The sequence below is a fragment of the Hibiscus syriacus genome, unplaced genomic scaffold, assembly GCF_006381635.1.
Source record: "Hibiscus syriacus cultivar Baekdansim isolate YM2019G1 unplaced genomic scaffold, ASM638163v2 tig00110819_pilon, whole genome shotgun sequence".
NCBI lineage: Eukaryota > Viridiplantae > Streptophyta > Magnoliopsida > Malvales > Malvaceae > Hibiscus > Hibiscus syriacus.
Genome location: NW_024062875.1, coordinates 1,319,800 through 1,331,403, shown reverse-complemented (window position 1 = coordinate 1,331,403; position 11,604 = coordinate 1,319,800). Strand labels below are relative to the sequence as shown.

The following is an 11,604-nucleotide window of genomic DNA, read 5'->3' as shown; positions in this document are numbered from 1 at the left end:
CGATGCTTCTTAGAAGACTCGTGTTACTGTGTTGGTGAGCCTCGGTGTTGTGTCATCGCACCATAAATGGGTGGTCCAAAGTTTCGATAGTCTTACATAGTAGATGGAATGGTTTTATTAGGGGGGAAACCCTGAACTTAAAAATATATTTTTATTTAGTTTTAATAAATATTTTATAGTATTAAAAAAATTGTATATTGTTATAAATTTAATAGTATCCCTACTGCATATCTTAAAATTTTTAGTGTTAATATTATTAATTTTTATAAAGATTTTTAAATTCATAATCTTTTAATAATTTATCCTTTAAAATTAATTATTCATTCGATAAAATAGAATAATCATATAACTATTCTTAAAACTTCAACATCAAAGTTCACCCAACATATATTAAACACTTAATAAACAAGTTACAAAAATAAGTTTATAACATCATTTAAACACCTTTCAATAAAAATTAACTACTAACTTTAAATTACACAAGACCAAACATTACTACATAGTTCATATTCTAGGAGTTTAGAACTATGCTCATTTATACTATTTTGATTTAGAATGGACTTGCAACCCTTAAAATGTAATGTCAAACACTCTAATAAAGTTGATCTTCTCTTGAAACAATCGAAACGCGCAGAGTGAGCTTATATGACTTATAACTTAATGAGGTAGTGAAAACTAATTAAAGTGAATCAAAGGATGATAACTCTAAACATGTTCATATAAGCACGGTATATCACATAAGGACTTGGCAATGTACTTTAAACATTTATGACATACATGAATCATAAGATTATCATGTTTTGTAACTTAATATTTTCAATTATATAAACATCAAAAAAAATATAGATCAACTTTCAGAATATTATAATAACATTTATAAAAATAAATAAGTAACCAACATAATATTTACGTTTTTACATCACCAACATAACACAACCTCTTTAGGAAAAATCAAAGTAATGTAATTGTAAATTGTTGCATCCAAGGCATTAATTATTTCTGTTTTGCAATGTTGTAAATTTGGCATCCTAAATGACTAAATCTTTAGACTTTGCTTCGCCCATATTGTTAGATGTTTTGAAAGAAATAAGGACACTTTTATTTTCCATGAATAAAACATATTTTCTCAGATTAGATCGATGCTATTGATGCTTCAAATAATGTAATAACAAAGCACAAGCATACATTATCGTATCAACTAATAATGTGGATGCAAATTAATGCATCGAATATCATATCCACAGAGACTAGTATTATTTAGAGAATTGTCATAGCATTAATTTAAGCAAATTAGCTGAATTGTGTAGGTGATGATGTAAACAAAGCAACAAAAAATATAAAGCTAAAATAAATTTGCGAATAAATAGATGAATGGATGAAAGGAATCACATTAGTGACAATGAAAGCAGTAGATCAGTTGAAGCACAAAATTGTGGGAAAGTTAAACTTAATCATACAATTAACAATATCACAACAATAAGATTGATGTGTCTAACATTAACTTAGCAGGTTTACCTCTCTCGATGGTTGTCACCCAAAAACTCACACCAGTGTTATATTTATATGCCCACATATGCAAATTTACTAAGTATGCTACGACAATCAGTCAGCTATATCTCTCTACACTGAAACGTTGCTCTCACAATCAATGATGCTCATCACAATGATACTCACCTCTTGATGCAATGAATTGGACAAATATATATTTATATACTTAATGCCTCAATAAAACCGAGCAAACATCAATCGATTCAATGTACAAAATTAATTAAACTTACACTTCAAAAAAATATATATTTAACATTAACTTAGCAGGTTAACCTATCTCGATGGCTTTCATCTAAAAACTCACACCAGTGCTATATTTCTATGCTCACATATGCAAATTTACTAAGTATGCTACAACAATCAGTCAGCTAGATCTCTCTACATTGAAATGTTGCTCTCACAATCAATGATACTCATCACAATGCTACTCACCTTTTGATGCAATGAACTGGACAAATATATATCTATGTACTAAATGCCTCAATAAAACCGAGCAAACATCAATCTAATCAATGAACAAAATCAATTAAACATATACTTCATAAAATATATTTAAAAATATAAACATTCAAGTTTAACGAACCTCACACAAATTAAGAGTACTTCAACTAAGAAAAAAATAAAATCCTTCTCGAATTTGTCTCATCATTGTTGTTGTTGATGCTCTCATCGATCAGCAGCCATCATCCTCTCGATCAAGTGATTTTACATTCACGTCCAACTGTTGCTTTTCTCCAAAGTTGCCTAAACGGCCATGGTTGTTGGGTGAAGAAAAAAAGAATAAAATAAAACCCTAAAAAGTTCTCCCTTGATTAAGTTTTACCGCCTCCTTTATATATTAATTAAAAATGATAAATTAGAGTTTAAGCCTGCATTAAATTAAGACTCCTTTTATATTAAAACTTCTTTATACTTTTCAATATTTTTCATAATAATATTTTGTACAACTATTAGCAACTTTTTGATGGCGCATCAATTGCTACAATATCGGTTCCACAATCTTATCTCACAATAACTCTCAGCAACGTTGTAACATCAAATAATCTAACATCATCAAAGTAAAAAGTTTCACAACAAAATATTATAAATATACTAATTCAATCTCAACAATGCATGTAAAGCAAAATTAACTAAAAACACTTAGAATATGATCCTAATATTCTAAATTGCAAACATAATCCTAATATACCAGCTCGCCTTGCAGCTTCCTCTTATCCTAATATTTTGCTTTTCAAAGTCTTTGAACATGAAAGCCATCCACTAATATCTCTAACTGCGCTTAAGTTGGTAGGATATGAACTGCAATTTTCATTTTTTTCCATGAATAAAATAGATTTTTATTCAAATTAGATAGGTACTATCAGTATCACTTCCCTAATTTTCGCTCTAAAAAACCCTGAGCCGCCACCATTATCATCTCCACCGCCACAGATTTTGCCACTATTATTTCCTTGTCCACCATCCATCACATTATCATCTTCTCTAACTTTATTATCATTCACAACTCTTTCACCTAACCCAGAACTTGAAAAAAGAGTTTGGATGAAAAAAATAATATTCAGATAAATCAAACAAAAAAGAAACAATAACAGAACTAAAACAATAAAATTCGAAGAAAGAAATTCCCACCCTAAACTCCTAATCCCACTCTTCGAAAACACAAATCTCAATTTTTTTAAATTTCCATTTACACATGGCTGAAACTTTAAATCAACCCAATAATAATTAAGGATTTGAAAGAAAGGAGAAGGGTAAGAAGAAGAGAGAAGAGGATAGAGGAGGAAAAGAGAGCCTTGAGATAAAGATATGGGTATTTGAGATGAAATTTGGCTTTCTGTTGCCATTGATGAAGAATTAAGCGAAGGATTGTTTGGGAGAACTAATCTTTCACTGACTATTTTTTAAGGAGTTTTATTAGGGTTTCAAGTGGAAAAAAATCTTATTTTTTATGATATAAAATTTAAGAATTAAAGAAATAATTTAGTTTATACACATGATAACGTCGTTAAACAGTCGGTGTAGTGACTAAAAAAAGTTAGTGTAAAATTTTAGTGATTAAATTAAAAAGATTAAAAGTATAATGAGTGAAATAGAAAGTAAAGTTTAAGTAAATTCATAATTTACCCTTGAAATAATTGTACTCAGGTTGAATCTAAAACATGGTTCCTCGCGAGTACGCATTAATCCCGCTTCCTAATTTAGTGTACCTTTTGTAAAAGGGTCCATCTCTGTCATTTCCCTCCTTTCCGTATATATACACAGCCCACCACTCTTCCCTTTCTCTTCATCTTCAATATCTCTTCGCTCTTTTCTTCAAGCTGCTAATTTTTCCTTCGACGTCTCGGGCCTTCCAAGTTCATAAAGAAACCAGTGTCGTTTCAAATGGCAACGAGAATGGATCTCGATGGGAGGCCAATAAAGCCAATAACTATATGCATGATCGGTGCCGGAGGTTTCATTGGCTCTCACCTGTGCGAGAAACTGATGTCGGAGACGCCGCACAAGGTGCTCGCCTTGGACGTTTACAATGACAAGATCAAACACCTTCTCGAGCCTGACTCTCTCCCTTGGGCTGGCCGTATTCAGTTCCACCGACTTAATATCAAGCACGATTCTAGGCTCGAAGGCCTCATCAAGATGGCAGATCTCGTAATTTCTTTCTCTCTTAGATATAATTTCTAGTTCTTTCTTTTTTTCTGAACAACGTTTGTAGGACATGATAGATCATTTGAAATTTCTCTTTATATCCATCCGAAACGGTTTTATTTTTATTTTATTTGGTTCTTTTCTTGTTTTTAGTTAATTAGATCTCATTCAGTTCATGTATTTATTTGATTTTGAACTTTTTTGAGCTAATTTTCTCTCATTGTTATTTAAAAGATAGTTTCTTATTATCTGTTTTTCTTCAAAAGTTCTTGCTGAACTTATGGCGATTGATTTGGTTTTTATTGCATTTGTGGCAATGTAGACGATAAATCTGGCGGCGATCTGTACTCCAGCTGATTATAATACTCGTCCACTTGACACGATTTACAGCAATTTTATCGATGCACTTCCCGTGGTAAGTATTTCTCTTGTAACGGTTTTGTGTGTGTGCCATTTGTTAGTTTCCATTTTAATTAGATTGATTTTATGTGAGGGTAAATTTGGTTGTTATGCTGAGGTTTTGAAGATCGAAGTTGAAATTGATGCTGTGAACTTGTGGTTTTATAGGTGAAGTACTGTTCAGAGAACAACAAGCGTCTGATTCACTTCTCTACTTGTGAAGTATATGGCAAAACTATTGGAAGCTTTCTTCCTAAAGATTCTCCTCTACGTCAGGTAATCTTTCGCTTTCCCTTTTCTAATAAACTTAATTTTTTTTTGGAAAAAGAACTTATATCTATGCGTTGCTTTTAACTGGACGACATGTATGGTTTAATAAGATCACTCGGTTGTCTTTTAAAGATTCGAGGTGTATTTTTTTATGTATATGCTTGATATTTAAGGAAAAAAGGACTTTTCAAGTTGGTATTGAGTTGAAATGTTATGATATTTGACTTTAAATGAATAAATCTTGAAATTGGATGGTCAGCAAACACTGGTCAATGCCCTCCAAAAACAAACAAACGGAGGCTCATGTGATGGGGGTTTGTGTGGTTGTTTGGGTCAATGTAATAGCAACTTACTGTGGTAGTTGATGTTTATGAGGTATTTATTTAGTCTATCAAGTTCTATCTGCGAGTGGTTTATAACAAGTTACGCCAATTTTTTAACTGGATTTCACTTTTTTAAAGCTTGAGAGCTTTTGTTATTCCTAAACATTTCTATTGGTGAACCTGTTATGTATAAGAGGTTAGAACAGTCTCAAGCCTTGTGGGATATTTATTCCTCTACTTATGATTCATATGCTCCATGAGTTTATAAATTTGTTGAATACAATTTGTCTTCTCTTCTTCGTCAATAATATTTACCTGGACAACAACTATAGGAAGCAACCTTATTTTGGTTTTAATTGTGCTTATGCTAAAATTAGTTGCTTTTTGAAAAGCTCTATATTCATCGGTTTGCTTCATGAAGCTGAAATGTTAAAACTATGCCTTTTTTAAAGGACTTTTGTTTCTCAAGTTATCTTCTTTTTGCAAAGATTTTATGCATACGGCTAAACCTGTGGTGATGCCGAGAATGATTTAATGTGCTTTGCATTGTTTTTCTCCTTTAAACTTTAACCTTTTTTTATTAATTAAACTTTAACTTTACTTTTGTGTTATTGGTCCTTTTCCCCTTTCATATTGATAGGTGATATTAACATGTTCCTTCTTTGCGAATCTAACACATTCTGTGATTCATGTGATAGGATCCTGCCTACTATCTTCTTAATGAAGTTACATCTCCCTGCATTTTTGGTTCAATCGAGAAGCAGAGGTGGTCTTATGCTTGTGCTAAGCAATTGATTGAGAGGCTCATTTATGGTTAGCATATTGCTAAATAACCTGGCCCTTAGAGATGCTTGAAACAATTTTAATCGACTTCTTTTTTATTGTTGCAGCTGAGGGGGCTGAGAATGGCCTTGAGTTCACCATTGTGAGGCCTTTTAACTGGATTGGACCAAGGATGGACTTCATTCCTGGCATTGATGGTCCAAGTGAGGGAGTTCCAAGAGTTCTTGCATGCTTTAGTAACGTTAGTTGAACTCCTCTTCCCATTCTAGGAAGTATAATTTCTCCTTTCTACCCTTCAATAGTCTTAATTTTAATGGTAATTTCCCCTTTTTTGGTGGTTAGAATCTCCTACGCCGTGAACCACTTAAGCTTGTTGATGGTGGTCAATCTCAGAGAACTTTTGTTTACATAAAGGACGCTATTGAAGCTGTTCTCTTGATGATTGTGCGTATTATCTCTCATTTTGCCTCATTCTCCCTCTCCACTCCGTCATTTCCACATTAACTAAACTGGTGGTGTCATCTGAGCAGGAAAATCCAGACAGGGCCAATGGTCATATTTTTAATGTTGGTAACCCAAACAATGAAGTCACGGTTCGGCAACTTGCTGAGATGATGACTAAGGTGAAGCATATGGTTCCTATTAATATATTATTATTTTTACAGTGATGCATTGGTCGTATGTAATTTATCACTTGGTACTGTCATGCCTTTGGGCTCTTCAGGTCTATGCCAAGGCTAGTGGAGAACCTTCACTTGATTCGCCAACAGTTGATGTCAGCTCCAAGGAATTTTATGGCGAAGGTTACGATGACAGTGATAAGAGAATTCCTGACATGACCATAATAAATAAACAACTTGGTACTGCTGTGCTTTCTCTTTTCTCATATAATCTTTCGATTTTTCATCTCATAATAGAATTTGAGCATCCGATCACTGTTTAATACTGCATCAGGTTGGAACCCGAAGACATCCCTGTGGGATTTGCTTGAATCTACCCTAACCTATCAACACAGGACTTATGCCGAGGCTATTAAGAAATCCATTGCAAAACCTAGTGCATCCTAAGGAGACTAGAAGTTTAAGCCACGGCTAAGGATTCACGGAATGTTCTTATTGGAAAATATTTTCTTTCGTTCGTTTAAATATATCATAATGTTGATTACCCTCCTGCCTTTTTTTTGTTTGTCTTCCCCGTGTTGGTAGTCGATACCCAACTGTAGCTCAGACAGCTATGTTACGTGTATGGTATTGCGTGAAATCGTTATTACTAGGAAATGGGTAATGTGTGAGTAATATGATTATTCCTGTGGAGCTTTGAGCATGTTATTGTTAGGGGTGTTATATCATTGTATGCAATAGCAAATGTAAGCTGTTTTACTTTTCTTTTCGTTCCCCCAATTGCTCTCCTAGTTTCTTATGTACTTGTTAATTTGTTTGACTTCTCGGCTCTTGGTTCTTAAATTATCATTGTATCCATTACCATTCCCCAAATAAATAAAAGTGTGTTCCACGGTCAAATTTAATTAACGATCCATAGCCCATCCCGTGTAGGGATATTCAAAATTATCCGATCCAACCTACTTGATTTATTGACCTATTGATTGATCTGAGTAAAAATTATCAGATTTTTTTTTAAATAAAAGAGAGAACCGCTTTATCAGAAGCTTCCTCTAATAATCATAACGTAATTCCTTTTTTTAGGAAAAACCATGAGGCTGCAAGCTAAAGATGACAACCATAGTTATGCAAGAATGCAGTTACATATATGTTCTCTCTTGTGGATACCTCTAGGCTCTAGGACACCTTGCAAACCACACGTGATTAAAAAACTCGTGAGAAGAATATCCAACGACACATTTCACTATCTCCGACAGGATGTCAAATGGAAGATATACAAAACTTCTTTCATCCATCATCATCAGGAGAAATTCAAGTGATTGACCAATGAAATATCAACGAAATAAAATTAAGAATTAAGAAAAATGCCCCAAAACTAACAACTCTGTAACGTTTCAAATTCTTGAGCTAATGTTTGCATGTTGACTAGAACCATGAATGAATTAGGTTGTGAGATTGGGTTCGTTGAACTACGTTTGGACTTAACTGGATGAAAATTAGACCTAATTGAGAGTAAATATGAGATCTTTGAATGAAGGATAAATAGTAAAGAACCAAAGGGTAATTAGCCTTTGTTTTGAAAACAAGATCGTATTCCAATTAATTTTTGGCATAATGATAAAAATGCTCTTAGCTTTTGACTAAATAGTTATTTTGGCTCATATTCATTTTTTTTGGAGTATTTTGACCCCCAAACGTTTCATTTTGGGGTAAAATACCCCTATGTGGATAAAAAAACGTTAGTCAACAAATGGTTAACGCTCTAAAATAGGGATCTTTTGACCCTAAAATAAAATATTATGGGTCAAAATGCTCTCCTAAAAAAGAATAAAGGCTATAGTGACTATTTAGTCAAACATTAAGATTTTTTTGTCCTAAAATAACGTTGGAGGTCAAAATGCTCAAAAAAAATAAAAAGAGTTGAAATGACTATTTAATCCAAGGGGATATTTTTTAGTATTATAACTTATTTTTTCTTATATTTACATAGGAAAGGAATGAGCAAAATCTGAACATGACATCACACACTTCTTCTTTCTTTCTTATACCTTCTTCCTTTCAAACCCTAGTGTGTGGTTATTGGAAGATCAAACTTTTTCATTCAAATCGTTTATCCAAGATTCAAGAAGGTAAGAATCATCATCTCATTCTATGAGCTGCTTGAAGAAAATCTTATCATCTTTTTTAAAAGGTGATGTAAAGTTACTTGAAGGATTTTTATGTTTTAAGTTCGTAATTTTACTCCTTTTAATCTATTGTTTGATGTGAGTCATTTCTATGTTTGGTTGGCTAGAAAAAGAAGTTGATGAACCCTTATGAGCCACATGAAAGGAGAAGATTGTGGAGATTAGCAAATCAACTTCTTTTTTTGTTGTATGTTGAGATAGTAACATTTACCTGTGAAATGATTTCTGAAATTTATAAATATGATATATTGTATGTTTGATGTTTTTATGATGAGTGTTTTTGGATGGTATGATCAGAGATGAAACTGGGGTAGAAGTCCAACTATTTATACATCTCTTTATGTCAATTTTAATAGAAAATAGAGAGTAGCTGTCCCTTTTCTCAAGTAAAGGGTAAGCCAGTAATGTATATGATAGTTTATATGCATTTTAGTATTACAAAAGTATAAAAATGATGCTAAATAATACAATAATATTCTCATAAAATTTTATAAATTAGTTAGACCTTTAAAATGTGTTTAGAGGCCTGTATGTGTGGTTTTTCAAGCCTTACTAAAATTGACATTTAAATTTTTTAAAAATAATTCTTTAAATAAATCATAATTATAATATTATTTTCGATATAAATTCATGTAAAATACAATTTTTAATAACATTTATATTAAGAATTTATTTAAGATTTTAATAATAATTAGATGTGAATGCAAGTGAATAAAACTCTTACGAAATACGTATGAATAAAAACTAATATCATTAAATTCAAAGTGTTAAAATTATTTTAAACTAAAATTAAGATTAACACTATAAATAACATTAATGAGTTAGGTATTTTCAATCACATGGAAACTAAAGAAAATAAGATCGTTAACATTAATAAGTTATAAATTTCTCAAAGAGTAAGGATTCTCTGAAGAGCAAATGTCTATTTATATTCTAATGATAATGACGTTGAAGAAAGATAAGTTAATATAAAGCTTCAATTTATAATAATATGTTCTTATTTATTTTTATTCTCTTTTTAATTACTATTACTATTACTATTATAATTATACTTTTATAAAATATTTGATTTTACAATGAAATTTTTTATTATTTACTATTAATTTTTTAGGCAATTTGTAACTCCAAATTAATTCGAAGACCACTTTGCAAATTAATCTAGATATGCTAGAAGTGGATCACTTGAATATAAGGTAAACAATATATATAATATTTCTTATATTTTAAATAACAATGAATAAGCAAACGTGGATTTATTTGATTTGATGTTCAACATCAAAATATTATAAATATTTATATTAGTTTTGCAGAGATGAACATAGAAATGTTATTCATTAGACGTGATTACAGAAACATAAAACTCATATTTCTTTTATTACGACTTGGGATATGCTATCCCTACGGATTTTTAACATCCATTTTTATTATTTAGTTATTATTATTATTTCCCCTTCGATTTGCTTACCAACTTCCATGGCTAACTTCACTTGACGCTGCAATGCAACAACGAAAACAAACACATCTGTTAATCAATTAAGAAATTAACCATTTGCTAATTGATGTCATAAAGCATTATTGGGTCATAAGTAACCTTTTGCAGTCAGTGGAGGGGCTGATCTTGTACGGGCTGTTCAGCCCGCACATGCCTGAGAGTTTGTTGGTAACGCCATAGTTGATGCGGGAATGCTGGCAGCCACTCCTTTGATGCATTTGCAAGCCGATTGGCGGTCAGGAGTTGATCGGGTTGAGAGATTTGATCCCATTACAGCAAGTTGCAGGCACACCACCACCGGCACCATTGTTTCGTACGTAAACAATGCAGGGTGCCAGGTACGATATGACCTGGCCACAAGTTATTGCCCCTTGAGCCTGGGGTGAAGCCACGGCCAAGCACAGTACCAGAACACATGCAAGCTTAAGGGACATAGAGCTAGCCATATTGTTAAACTAGAAGAAAACAATCAATGGAAAGTTAATTGTTGATTGTTGCGTGGTTAGGGCCTAAGGGTTCAAGGGTATTTATAGCAAAGAGTTGGGTGAAAGGATATGGCATGCTGAGAAACTACGTACAGATACAACTACGTTAGGAATTGGTGGTTGTGGCCCAATTCAATGCAAGGCTTCTTTCTTTCCTTTTCGTGTTTAGGCTTACGTTTTTGAGTTATCTTTAATGCTTGAAAAATGGGTTGGATCTACCATTTTCCATGGGTTGGATATACCACGTCCCATAGGTGTTTATGGTTCGGTCGGCTCCTATATGTAACAATATGTGTATAATATTATCTAAGCACGAATTAAGCAATCTCAGTGATTAAATGAAGAATTGTTATTTTTGGAGATTTTGAGATTGAATATGACTTCTACAGAGATGTTTGAACGTTTATTGTCAAATAATTAAAAGAATCTTACGAATATATATTACTCTTGTAATCATCATATACTAGATCTAGATCAAGATGCTGGTACCTTTTTTGTTTTTCCTTCACTATTTCCGTTTCTATTTGGTTTTGATTTATTTGCATGTTTGATGAAACCTCACAGATTCTTTTTGGAGCAAGACGATGGACATCAGTCTTCAAGACTTTGGATGGATTCAACAAGTTATGGAATTAAAAAAATCATTGAACTTTCAATTAAAATCAATTACACCCTTAAACTCGACTAAAATCTCAATTATACTTTTAAACCCAATTAAAAAATTAATTATGCCTTTGATCGCGGTTAAAATATCATTTTAACCATTGTATCACATTATCATCACGTGAATATTATATACTATCATGTCGATACAATAGATCTTTAAATCAATACCATAATGATCAACATCAA

General features: G+C 32.2%; 1 protein-coding gene and 1 pseudogene across 1 annotated transcript; one reads left to right on the top strand and one right to left on the bottom strand.

Moving 5' to 3' along the window:
• The first annotated feature begins 3,787 nt into the window (after nt 1-3,787).
• LOC120142172 (UDP-D-apiose/UDP-D-xylose synthase 2-like) lies at nt 3,788-7,065 on the top strand. The gene is made up of 9 exons (XM_039156904.1): nt 3,788-4,197; nt 4,517-4,609; nt 4,762-4,869; nt 5,885-5,999; nt 6,077-6,210; nt 6,312-6,413; nt 6,500-6,592; nt 6,694-6,829; nt 6,924-7,065. Exons 1-9 carry the CDS (start codon nt 3,931-3,933, stop codon nt 7,034-7,036), a joined length of 1,161 nt encoding a protein of 386 aa, XP_039012835.1. The 5' UTR covers nt 3,788-3,930; the 3' UTR covers nt 7,037-7,065.
• A 3,188-nt stretch (nt 7,066-10,253) lies between these two features.
• On the bottom strand, nt 10,254-10,763 carry LOC120142054 (annotated as a pseudogene).
• Between the last annotated feature and the right edge of the window lie 841 nt (nt 10,764-11,604).